At 52.7% G+C, this 12,678-nt stretch overlaps 1 protein-coding gene across 4 annotated transcripts in view; it reads left to right on the top strand.

Annotated features, from left to right (window-relative positions):
* Positions 1-12,678, top strand: part of SBNO2 (strawberry notch homolog 2) — a 67,770-nt gene that overhangs the window by 46,529 nt on the left and 8,563 nt on the right. For all 4 annotated transcript variants that reach the window (XM_064469664.1, XM_064469663.1, XM_064469666.1 and 1 more), the window contains 15 exons: positions 672-764; positions 1,407-1,503; positions 1,885-2,045; positions 2,493-2,626; positions 3,169-3,259; positions 4,584-4,727; positions 5,233-5,350; positions 5,757-5,862; positions 6,054-6,207; positions 6,616-6,792; positions 7,446-7,543; positions 10,027-10,109; positions 11,142-11,342; positions 11,907-12,082; positions 12,290-12,421. In XM_064469664.1, the coding sequence (XP_064325734.1) occupies positions 672-764; positions 1,407-1,503; positions 1,885-2,045; positions 2,493-2,626; positions 3,169-3,259; positions 4,584-4,727; positions 5,233-5,350; positions 5,757-5,862; positions 6,054-6,207; positions 6,616-6,792; positions 7,446-7,543; positions 10,027-10,109; positions 11,142-11,342; positions 11,907-12,082; positions 12,290-12,421 (1,965 nt within the window). The remainder of the gene's footprint in view (positions 1-671; positions 765-1,406; positions 1,504-1,884; positions 2,046-2,492; positions 2,627-3,168; positions 3,260-4,583; positions 4,728-5,232; positions 5,351-5,756; positions 5,863-6,053; positions 6,208-6,615; positions 6,793-7,445; positions 7,544-10,026; positions 10,110-11,141; positions 11,343-11,906; positions 12,083-12,289; positions 12,422-12,678) is intronic.

Below are 12,678 nucleotides of genomic sequence, written 5' to 3'. Positions count from 1 at the left end.
CGCGACGGGAGTCTGCGCGGCTCCCTTTAGCGAGGGCCTGGCTTGTCGGGAGCGGCAGAGCCGTTCCGTTTCGACGCAAATGGGAGCACAGTGGCTAGCGTAACTGCTCCAGCGCAGGGCAGTACTCCCAGAATAAACTTTGGTCAGGTCCCGACGGGGACCGCTGGCTTCTAAGAGTCCTTTGAAAGTGGCAGCGTTTGCACTGATACTCTGTTAGCGCTCTTGGGAGGCGTGTGAAGGGTGGGCTTACGCCTGAGATCTCGTGTTTGAAGGCAAAACGTGCCGTTTTGGGACAACCCGTCTTAGCGCTGTGTAGTTTGGCAGGGAGACTCCCCTCCTGCAGGCGTGGGAGGACGTGTGTCCCTGCAGGCTTTCATCACACGCACAAAATGTTCGCGCTTCTTGCAGGAATGTATTTACCTTGGTCAGTTATTCCCTGCGCGTGTGTTGACAAAGGCGCGTCTGGCATTTGCAAGATTTATTAGTTTCCAGAATTATTGTTTTGGGCTTTTCATTCACAAACAGAAAGTATTAACGCCGACTGACGTCACCAGCGCGTAAGATCCGAGTACAGAGCACAAGGACTTTGCTCTTGTCGTGTTTTCATCCTCGCTGGGGTCGGAGGGCTGAGGGCTAAGACGGCTTTCTCACCTGCACCCTTTCTGTTCCAGCTGTTCTCACCCAGCAGATCGTTCACTGGCTTAAACAGTTCGAGTGACTGTGTTTCTGCTGTCCCCAACACCCCGCTCCTCATAAGCTACCAGGTGAGAGCGATGGTGGGCTTCGGTGGGATCAGACACCAGGCTCTTAACTCGGTAACGTCGCAGTGTGGAGGGGAGCGTTCTGACTCTTCTCCCTTCAGAGGGAGCGAGACAAGAATACCAGACAGACACAAGTCACTGCCCTTTCCCAGAAGTGTCTTATCTTTCCTGTGGTGGAACGTCGCTATGTCAGAGAATGATCTGGGCTTTCTTTACAGCTAAACCAGCACAGCCTATAGAGGCTGCTCTTCCTGCAGTTACGTGACTTTTTTATGCCGCCGAGTACCACGCTGAGTTTAAAGCCAGTCTAGGTCCCTTACTCGGGGCCGGATTAAAGCACAGCTGGGCAGAACTCGTGCTAGCCCACAGCCCCTCTGAAAAGTGACGTAAACATCTTTCCCTAATTTGGTGCGGACTAGGCGTTGAAAGTAGCTCTTAAAGCCCTTGCTGGGCCCCCGGGGTGGGCTCTCGCAGGCGGCGTTCCCCGAGTTGCTGTAGTCTGTAAATGTCACCAATTGTATTTGAAGGGTTTGTGAATTTGCATAGGGATGGTTCAAATGGTAGTTTGTGGCGCTGTGCAGCACCGCGTGTGTGCGTAGCTCAGCGAGAGCATCAACGTGTGGTCAGCGCTGTGTTTCTGTTCAGTCTCAGGCTCCCGCAGAGGAGGAGGATGAAGGTGAGGAGGAAGAAACGGAAGAGTTGGGGCAAACGGAGACCTATGCAGAATATATACCTTCAAAGTGTGAGTGTCTTGCCATCACATGAGTATGGGAATCGCTGTTCTCCATTGAGGGTCAACCGAATTCACTGCTCCCTTATTTTTCTGCAAGCAGTATATGGTGGTGGGTGTGGCACATCCCAGGCTTGTGATTTTCTAGAAAAGCTGCCAGTGTGCTGATCCTTTGTTGGGGCTACGCTAATTTAACGGAACACTTGTGTGTTGCTTGCTTTTGGGGGAGGCATGACTCGGTTTGGGCACAAAGGAGTGAGGGGCAGGCGTCGGGTTTGTCCCTTCTGTTCCCGAGCAGAGGGCTACAGACGGTTGATATGAGGTCTGCACCTCTCTGAGGCGCCCCAGGGGAGTGAGGACCTTGAGTTACCTGGTTTCTGTGTTGTCATTTAGCCAAGATTGGGAAGCACCACCCTGACCTCGTGGTTGAAACGAGCACTCTGTCCAGCGTCCCCCCGCCCGACATCACCTACAGCCTTTCCCTGCCGTGCTCTGTTGCTGACAAAGGGTCACTCTCTGCACTACAGCTGGAAGCAATCATTTACGCCTGCCAGGTACGTGGCTCCACCTTGCCCAGCTTGCATGTCTTAGGCTAGAAAGAAACTGCCTATTGCATGGACAGATGTTCAAGCGTGCTTCAAAATAACCTGTAATATAGCTGATGAAACTTCAGAAGCTTTGGCATATGGCGTTTGAAGTGCCTTTTCAAAGGATTATTTGGGACTGGGGACGTCTGGGGGGGGGTCTGTTTCCCAAAGAGGCCAGAACTCTTGACCTCTTTTGCAGACGGAGTGCTTTACATTTTGAGGGCCTGGGGGCCTTTTCCCTGAAGTGCCACGTGTGAGCGTGGCCATGACACTTGACCATTCCTGCTGTCATTTATCGGGGCAGGAAATGCACTTGTATCGGTGGACTGTGTGAAAGGGTCTTATAAGCTCACACGAAAGCTGCCAGCAAAGGCAAATCCAGCTTAATTTCTGATTCTGTTCTTGATTTTGCAGCAACATGAAGTTTTATTACCCAATGGGCAGCGAGCTGGGTTCCTCATTGGGGACGGTGCTGGAGTTGGAAAGGGCAGGACAGTTGCGGGCATCATCTTTGAAAATTATCTTAAAGGGAGGAAAAAAGCTTTGTGGTAAGTTATTTGGATTGGTTTTTTTTTTTTCTTCCTCTTTTCCCGTAAGACCTTGGAGTTAGTTTGAATCTGGGAGTAAGGAATTCCTCAGTGCTGATGTTGGCTTTATAGTTGACTCATGCTGTGGCCTTTGGTAAGCCGATTCCACCTCTTTGTGCCTGTTTGCTGCCTGTGAGATGGGAATATTTCCCCTGCAGCGGTGATGGAGAATGAGTCACTATGAAATAGCAGATTATGTACTGCTTGGAGTGCAACATCAAGCCTATCCCTGCTGCCTTTGAAGTCGGCGGAGGGGTGGGTATTCGCGGGCTTCCCGGGTGCAGACCCAAGCCCCTGGAGTATGGGGTTTTACTGCAGAGCACACACAGCTTGTTGTAAGCGGCAGACTGGAGTCTGCTGTAGGATCTGGCGTTGGGGTGTGTGGGCAGTTGGAAACGTGACAGTTTTGCACACCTACTGTTGCTTTAGTCAGAGCTATTTATCGCTGTGCGTGCCCTGACTATCTCCTGAGGAGATAACCAGAGCCACATCTTGCTTCGCAGGTTCAGCGTCTCCAACGATCTCAAGTATGATGCCGAGAGAGACCTGAAGGACATTGAAGCCTCCCACATTCCTGTGCACGCTCTGAATAAGGTAGGGGAGAGAAGTTGTGATGGTGTTCTGGAAAGTCAGCCTACAGTAGCAGTTCGACGGATCCGCCTTAGCGTGTGAAGCAGCAGTCGCTTCTGCCTCCGCGTGGCTGGTGGCGCAGGCAGTAGCAGACAGCAAGCTGCTTGCTGTTCCCTTCTCGCAGCGTGCTCTTCCCACTCTGGACTCTTGCTATTTTTATACGCTCTGCGGAGCTGCACTGTGAGCGCAGAGCCGTTTCCTGCAGGGAGTGAGAAGCGCCTCCAGGTATAAAGTGTGAAGTACAGGAGGGCTTGAGCCTTTCTCCCCGCTCCTGAAGAGTCCTGCAGAGGGAACAGCTCCTGTTAGATGGGGCCGTGCTCTGCTCTCCTGGGCTGGTTTCATGGATCCGCTTTCCAGAGCACACGAGTAAGGGAGCACAGATAAACGCAGGGGGCTGCAGGCGCGCGGTGCCGTGGCTGAGCACGCGGCCGTTTCCCCCCCGCTGAGCGAATCAGAGAATTTTCAGACTTTCTTCCAGTTATTCAGTGATGAGGATGAAGTCTTCCTCAAAAGAAACAACCGGCAGTTGTGTAGTGGCTGTTCACAGGGTTCTTCATAGCCTGCGCTTTAGTTTCTTATCCAGGCTTGCGCTTGCCCCGCCGCTGGCCAGTTACTGAAACGCTCCTCTCTGGTTTTTAATGGTGTTGAACAACCAGCTCTTACGAAGTCAACGGAAACCACATGTGCTTGACACCTCTGAATGCGCTGTATTAGGAGACTGAGGGAGATGTTTGTTTTCAGACCAAAAAGGCTTTAAATGGAACTTTTTTTCAGATTGGGACCACGGGTTTTTTCCCCCCACCTTTTATTTCGTTACAGGTGGGACCCGCGATAGTAAGACAGCCAATAATCTCATGGGGTCAAAGAGAAAATGCTTTTCTAGAAGTAATTAAAACAGATGGGAGGGTCCAAAACAATTAAACGCTCTCAACTGTTGCTTAAACAAATGAAATTATTTCAGTTGGCCAGAAAATTGAAGTCTTAGCATGGTCTCCACATTTCCCTGCGTGCGTCCAGATGTGCTGACACATTGGCTAGTGGAACTTGTCCAGACATTTAAAGTCCCTGTCGTCACCACATCTCAGTGCCAAATAGAAGCGCTGAAGACGTCAGCTACCGACAGTCTTTTGTCTGTTCTGCTCTCGACTGGGTTTTGTTCTTGGAGGCAGGAACGTGTGTCCTGCACAGTCACGGCACAATCGGGGGGATCGATTGTGGGCAAAGAATGGGCGCGACATGCTGGGACAGGCATCGCGAGTGTGTGTGCTCTCCTTCTTCCTCCCTGCAGATTAAATACGGTGACACAGCTACCTCAGAAGGAGTCCTTTTTGCCACTTATTCTGCGCTGATCGGTGAAAGCCAGGCAGGCGGGCAGCACAGGACACGCTTAAAGCAAATTTTGGACTGGTGCAGGGAAAATTTTGATGGAGTTGTATCCTTTCTTAAAAAACAAAGAGAACTGGAGAGGGAGAATTGCACGCTTGTGATTGTACTTCAGAACAAAGAGCTTGGGGCCATCTGAAGTCACTGGGAGCAGCTGTGCCGAGCAGCCCCGTGCCTGCGGTAGATATTTAAATGCTTTAAGCACATGCATCCCCCCACGCTCCTCTCCTCCTCCTCCGCAGGCTGCAGTGTTAATGGGAGGAGGGGAAGAATGCAGCCGGGATTAACCTTTTCAGTATTTTTCTCCCTCAGCAATGCAAGACAAGACACACCTTAGAAGTAAAAGGAGAGCGAGGGGGGAAATGATTTTGGGCTCTGAGAAGCAGGGGACTAGGCAAAGCCGACAGATTTCATGCAGTGTGGGGAACGAGTCAGTCCTGTTGGTACTGGGACTGGTTGTCAGTTGGCTGGCGGGGGCTGGGTTGTATTTTCTGTCTGCTCCCATCCCCGTGATGAAAATAGATCCTTTCTCCTTAACTGACGTTTCCCTCCAGATTGTGTTTGATGAATGCCACAAAGCCAAAAATGCCAGCTCTACTAAAATGGGCAAAGCAGTGCTGGACCTCCAGAACAAACTGCCTCGAGCAAGGGTTGTTTATGCCAGTGCCACAGGTGAGCGTCTCTGGGCATTGTGTGGGCACCGTGCATAAACAGTCGCCCGTCACATCTGTGACCTGAAGGATGCCCTTGAGATGGGAGCACACACGCCGAGAGCACGCGTTCGTGCTGGAGGGGAGTCTAGGGTGCTAAGATCTGCCCCGAGCCCCATCGTTGCCCATTACTCGTGACTTTTTGGCAAGTCGGTCTAATTTCTTTCCAGTTTAACTGGTTCCTGGCCAGCTGTTGAGCTGTGCGATGACGCTTGGCCGCTCAGTGTATGGAGGGCAATGTTCAGAAAGGTCCTTGCGTCTCCTGAGGTGTGATGGCAAATGACTGTCCTCTTAAGAGTTCACTGTACTTGAGTGAAAACTAGTCACAGCTTCTGTGGTTTTGCTAACAGCGAATTCTGTTCAAACAGGTGCCTCTGAGCCAAAAAACATGATTTACATGAGCCGCCTGGGGATCTGGGGGGAGGGCACCCCTTTCAGAGCGTTCGATGAGTTCCTGCATGCGATTGAAAAGAGGTAAGTCATGTCCAGCGTCTCCTTTCACGTGGCTTACGTTTTGTGGCAGCCTGTGTTTGGGAACCGGGTGCAATGCCTGAGGACAGTGTCTGAGGGCAGCCTGAGCCACGAGAGGCGGTGGTTCTGCAGAGGCGCCTACCTGGTGCTGCCATAGCAGAGGAAGGGGTTTCACTGCTGTCTTCCTCTCCCAGGGGAGTTGGTGCAATGGAGATCGTGGCAATGGACATGAAGGTCAGTGGGATGTACATTGCCAGGCAGCTCAGTTTCACTGGAGTGACCTTCAGAATTGAGGAGATCCCGCTGGATCAGCAGTACAAGATTGTCTACGACAAGGCAGCGAAGTTGGTGAGCTGGTCCCTCTGCAGTGGGGAGAGCGATGTTTAATTGCACTTTGGGCGCGGCCACTGTTACGTGGGAGGACTTGAGGACCCTAAACGTGGCCATGACCACAGACTTTGTTTATAAGAAAGAAAAGGGGTGCACATGCTCAGCTTACGTAAAAAATTACCTTTTTTCTTTTTTTTTTTTTGCTTCTATTTAAAAGTTCCCCATTTGCAAACCAGAGCTTGCAACATCATGCTAGCACACAAAGGAGAGAATGACCAGGCTGCTCGTTCAGCCTAGCACAGCGCCATAAATACTGATGTTAAATCAGATTATCAAACCCCAGACTGTTCTAATAACCTCCTACACAGCAGTAATGAAAAAGAAAACCAAGATTATTAACTCAGCCTTTCTCGGTATTGTCTGCAGTGGGCAGAGGCCTTGATTGTGTTCCAGCAGGCGGCCGACTGGATCGGCTTGGAGTCTCGGAAATCCTTGTGGGGTCAGTTCTGGTCAGCTCACCAGCGCTTCTTCAAGTATCTCTGCATTGCTGCTAAAGTCCGGCGACTCGTTGAGCTTGCCAAGGAAGAGCTGGCGAAGGATAAGGTGTGGTATCAGAGCCTTGCTGCAGCGGCAGCAGCTATCAGTCTTACATTACGAGTGATTTTTTTGTAGTCTGCAACCAAAGGGAGTTAATGATCGTTCAGCTTGACTTGAAAGCAATTTAAAACCTCTTTAAGGATGAGTTTCTCTCTAGATTAACCAGAATGAGGTACAGTGCCCAGATTTCTGAAAACATTCACGGGAAGCGATACTGGGGAGTTAACATGGCCTCGTCTTCTGGGGCATTACCCGCTGCTCATTTATGGGCAAGCTGATCTGAAACAGTGGGTTTGGTCATGCTCAAGCTAGAAGAGGTACCAGATCCTTCACCTCGAGCACAGCCCTGTCCTTTCATCCATCTGGATGCGATTTGGAAATTTTAGGCAGAAACAACCTAGTACAGTCAGTTAGCTTCTGTAACCGGAGTCATCGTCTCTGGTGTGAGCAGCTGTACGGTTCTGGATGCTGAAAGATTTGAGATGGTTCTTGATCCGGAGCTCTGCTACAGGTCCAACACGTATTTGGGACAGGGTCCAAGGGAAACGTACCTGGGACTGTGAAATACAATCTCTTGACCCTGCAGCTGCTTGCCCTGGTGCTGGCTGTGGTACCTCTCCCTGACGCCTTGCTGGGCCATCCCCTGTGTTTCCCTGCAGTGTATTGTCATCGGCCTGCAGTCCACCGGGGAGGCTCGCACCAGAGAGGTCCTGGATGAGAACGACGGCCATCTAAATTGTTTTGTCTCTGCTGCAGAGTGAGTTAAAAATCCCTGTTTTTCTGCTGGGGGGGATGCATGGGAGGCTGGAGGTGTGCTGGGGAAAGCCCTGCCCTGGGGCCACTCATCACCTGCAGTTCTTGAAATGCAGTTTCGTAATGCCTCACCCTGGGCAGGCTGTAAGTAGAGAGGATGCTTAGCTGGGTCCTTGAGGCACGGTGTCTTCAGTACGACTTCATGAGCTAGATCCTGGATTTTGAAGTTTCCTGTGGCCCAAACTGGCATGAACAGCGTGATCTGACTCTCTGCACACTGAAAGGAATTGGCAGGTGTAGGAGAGACAGAAATGTGCGCTCAGGTGGGGTTTGTGTGGGTCCGAGTCTGGAAAACGGGGCTGTTGACAATGAAGAAACGAGCAAGAGACTCTCATGTGGTGACGGAGGCCGGGACGATCACGTGAGGCGACATCACCGGAGCAGTGAGAGGAAGAAGTGGCCCGAGGAGTGTAGATTCACCGGTGCTGGCTTCCAGCACGCGTACGAGGCAGGACATGTTCGATTGCAAGGCGTCTGCAGCGTTCTGGTTGTGTTGCCTTTGTTCCTAGCTAAGGGGTGAATTGGTTGTGCCTGAAGCGAAGCCAGCAGCAGGACTCCTGCTGCCCTTTCAGCACAGAATGAGGCTCGTGCTCCCCCGTGTTTCTGCAGCTTGCAAAATGCTGGCCTGTCCCATGAACGCGGCTGTTCCTGCGCAGTGGGTGCCGAAAACCGGGGACGAGTCGCATTTCCTCCGTTCTGCAGGAGACAGGGCTGTTACTGCCTTCTTTTGAAGTGACACTTAATGCAGGTGAAAGCAATGAGAGATGCCAGAGACAGCGTGTGTCCAGTTTAGGCAAAGCGATCCTCCCGTGTTGATGGAGGGGTTGTGTTGGTCTGAGTCACTCTGCTGTCGCTAGTCCGTTCCTGAAAAACAAATACCAGCTCGGTGACAGCGCGCAAGGCAAGTCTAACAACTGCTTGGACTGATTTCGTCTCCTGGATTGTTTTTCATGTCGCAGAATTCAGAGGACTTTAGTCTAGAGGACTACGTGGTCCCTTTGAGTCTTGCTCAGCTGTCGAAGGAGGAAGGGTCTGTTAGTGATCACGCACACCGCTCGACTCTGTCCCCAGTTCTAGAGGCAGGAGCTCTTTGCTCGGCAGCACTGGCCGGATAACTGAGAGTCTCCTGGCATCTGCTGAGCCTCCGGCTGCGGTGTCCTGTACTTCAGGGGATTTCTTGAGGGGAGTGTGCTGGGAAGAAGCAGCTTAAAAGATGCCAAGAAACAGGGTTAAAAATAAATTGATTGTTCAGCGAGCGAATACCAGCCCAACCCTTCATTCACAGGGAAGACGGGGAGTGCAAGTGTCGGGAAAGGGCAAGGTTTCATGGCAGGGAGGCTCCGGACCTGGGAGTGAGTCGTTGCATTTTGAGCCCAGGGTCACCCCAGCACCCAGGACAAAGGGGTTCTCCCTGGTGCCGTGTAATCGCCAGCACTTCATAGCCAGCACAGGGCTCTGCCCCGCCGGGGAGCGGTGCTGTCGACGTCTCCTTCAGCCCCCCACACCAAGGGTCTTAGAGCTCCCTCCCCGGTTCCCAAGACTCCCTTTTTCTCACACGAGCGAGTTGTCATGTCCATACCTCTCAGCTGTTGCTTTCAATGTTTGGTTTGTTGTTTTGTTGTTTTTATTTTCCAACCAGAGCTCATTCAGCACTGCCTTCTCATTGCACTGGGGGTTCGTCCCACCCAACACGATCCGCATTTAAGCATTTGCTCTTTTATTAGCAGAACAGCCCACAGAAATATTTGTTTTCCACCTCTTACGATTTTTTCCATTCACCTGAAACCACTACGTATCCTCGTTTTGTCACTTTCCTCCGTTTCGTGGGCAAGTGAGCCCACGTCCAGTTAATCGGCGGACTTGGTGGAGCACGTTTGTTGGACAGCCTGACAGCGGTCTCTGCTGTCAGAGCATGGAGAGGGGCTGGGACTCGCTGGATTTTTCAGTAGTGATGTAACATCTTCCCAGTATAGAGTTTCCCATTTAAAACTCCCTCTTAGTTGCTATATAAAGGTCTTGCAGCTTTGGCGTGCCACGTGCTCCGTTGCAGCGTCTCCCTGGAACGGCCCCGCTCCCGCCGCCAGCAGGGAGGCCACGGCGGAGGGCGATTTTCCCGGCATTGCAGTGCTCTGCATCCCTCGGCACGCCCGTTTCACGGCTGAGGACCTGCTGGCGCAGCCCACGCTCCCATGGCCGACTTCTGTGTCTCCCAGCAGAGGCCTGTGGTGAAACACGCTCAGTCCGAGTTGCTGCTGTTCTGCAGAGCCATGCCGTACCCGTGGCTGGCTGATGACGCGCTAGTAGTTGTGGGGCAGGATTTACCCCTCTCTCATGAAATGTGGTGCTGTCTCAAATACACGTTGCTACATGATACGGCAGATGTTCCTATTCCTGGTAGCTAGAATAAATTTTGCATCTTACTTTCAGAGGCGTCTTTCTATCACTAATTCAGAAGCACTTTCCTTCAACCAAAAGAAAGAGAGAAAAAGGAACTGGCATTAAAAGAAAACGTAAGAGCACACTCCACTGCCCAGCATCTGACCTCCTGCCTTGCTGCTTCACCCCAGCCACTCAGCTTTTTCTTTTTCTTTTTCCCTTTTCCCTACTTCATGCTTTTTGCTACTCTGCCCTGGTTTCAGTTTGCCCTCCTGCACATCTCCCGTCACTCTCTCTCATCTGGAGGACGGCAGCTTTAGGTCATTCACCCTTTCCTCCCTCTAACCCACTCCCCTGTCACAGCGTAGGTCCTCGCCGCCGCCTCTTGCCCAGTAGCTGTGCCCCTTTCCCTCAGCCGCTCCCTTGCCTAGGCTGGGGGCAGATTGCACAAGAGTCCTGGCTGCATGTCTGAAGCCCTCCTGCAGCAAGGGGGGTTTCTCCGCTCCCCTTACTTATAGCATGGCAGGTGTCCTGGGGGGAAAGAAAAAATCGCTTCCCTGCCAAATTATTGGCTGCGGCTGCAGGTAAGAAGAGTTTTGGGATTTCTCCTCCGGTGGGATGCGGTGGAGGGGGAAGAGGGGGACAGCAGCGCTGGCAGATTGCGGAGGTTGTCCTGACTGGCTGCTGTTGCAGAGCAGCCTGCGCAAGCTGGTTTGTGAACCCGCTCACGTAGCAGGGGCATGTCTTACTGTGCTTGGAAGTAAACAACGTCCCGAAACACTGGCAGCTCCCCATGTCCTGCACGTTCCTCTGGAGGCAGTCAAACCTGCGGGCTCCTTCCCCTGAGGAGTTAGCACTGCTTAGAGCCGGCTGCGTGTTCATCCTGACGTGTGCAACTAGCTTCAGTCCTGATAAAGATTGCCTTGTTTTTCCTTTCTCTCTCTTCCTTTCTCTCCCTTTCTCTCCGTGCCCCTCTCTCCTTCCCTTCCTAACTTCCCCCTCCTCCCTGTCCCGAGAGGCTCTGTCTCTCCAAGATCAGCCTTTCATTTGGGGCAATCTCAGCTATTTTGTGATTTCTCCTCCTCTTTCTGAGCTGGCACTTGCTGTTCTGCATTGACGCATGAGGCTGGGGACTCTCCCTTGACGCCGCTCGCTCTCCCTTGCAGGGAAGCAGAGGGGCCGCTGCGCCAAGGCTCTGAAGGGCATGTGTGACCCCGTGGGTGTGATCAAGATCAGCGATGACAGCAGCACCGACTCTGACATGGGGCTCGACAGTGACTTCAACTCCTCCCCGGAGTCCGTGTTCGAGACAGACGATGTCATCTTCGTGGAGCACACCTACAACGGCTTTGCAGCTGAGGACAGAAGTAAGCCGAGCCGCCGCACGGGGTTAGCGCCTTCCTCCGCGGGGGGGAGCCGGGAACGGGAGTCGCTTGGCTGCGTCGAGCACAGCAGCCAGTGCGCGGGAGGGCAGCTGCAGGCAGCCACCCGCCCCAGTGCCCCCAAGCACCGGCAGCGGCAGGTCAGACGGGACCTCTCCGGGGGGCTCTGGCTAAGGGGATTGTAGAGTCGGCGAGCTGATGTGAGGAGACTCTGCTGGCGTCGTCTTGGAATGGCAAAGCTCCTTCTGTGCCTGGAACAGCCTTATGATCTTGGCTAGTTTTTATCCTCTGATGTTCAGACTTGGCCTTGTGAGGCTGATTCACCGTAACGTGCTGTGGTCAGCGAGCAGGAAGAATTTGCCCTGCGTGCTCCTTTTCCCACCAAAACGGGGAAGCCCAGAGGGAATTCACGCCGTGCTCAGCGGCATTTATTGCAAGTCAAGGTGTCTTTGCTCATCAGATAGTGTCCCCAGAAGCCCTTAGGGACAATTCCACCCCCCCAGTTTGCAATTACCAGGTAACTCTAAACTTTTGCATTTTACGTTGCAGGTAATTTTCACATGCTGCCTTCCCAGAAAGAGATGCACGGCCTGAGAGAGCTAGAACACGTGGAAAGGATGAAGCAGGACCTCCTAGCAAAAGTAAAAGCACTGGGCAAAGAGCTACCTCTCAATACCTTGGATGAACTGATCAATCACTTTGGGGGCCCGGAGCACGTGGCTGAGGTACTCCTCACAATCAAGAGTATGCTTTGGTGGCGCTGGGTGACAGGAGAAGGGGCCAGCAAAGGGCGTTCCCGCTGGAAGAGGGTTTCCTCTCCTTCCTCACAATCTGAAAAAGCTGTTGAGAATTGACTTTTAAAATGGACTTGCTGCGCCGTGCAGGTGTCTCCCCTCTGCTAACAGCCTCTCTCTCCTGTGCGGTGTGTGCAGATGACGGGGCGGAAGGGCCGGGTGGTTTGCAGACCGGACGGCTCCGTCATGTTCGAGTCCCGCGCAGAGCAAGGCCTCTCTATAGACCATGTCAACCTGAAGGAGAAGGAGCGTTTTATGAAAGGGGAAAAGGTGAGTCAGGCTTGAGCCAAGGAAACCTCTAGACATCTGCACGGGAGCAAGTACCCTGAGAGGGGAAGGAGAGGGAGGGTTCCTTTGCATGCTTGTGCCTTGCTAGCCTCAGGCCAGCAAGTCTCTGCAGCTTTTCTGTCTGTCTGTCTGACCCGCTGGAAGGTGGCAAGGAGTCCTGGGTCCCTTCGTGGGCTCGGGCTACTGTTGTGCTTCGGGCTGTTTCTCGAAGCAGCCTTGCAGATGTCCAGGAAACTCAC

The sequence above is a fragment of the Phalacrocorax carbo genome, chromosome 19 (assembly GCF_963921805.1).
Source record: "Phalacrocorax carbo chromosome 19, bPhaCar2.1, whole genome shotgun sequence".
NCBI lineage: Eukaryota > Metazoa > Chordata > Aves > Suliformes > Phalacrocoracidae > Phalacrocorax > Phalacrocorax carbo.
This window is presented reverse-complemented; position numbering and strand designations above follow the sequence as displayed.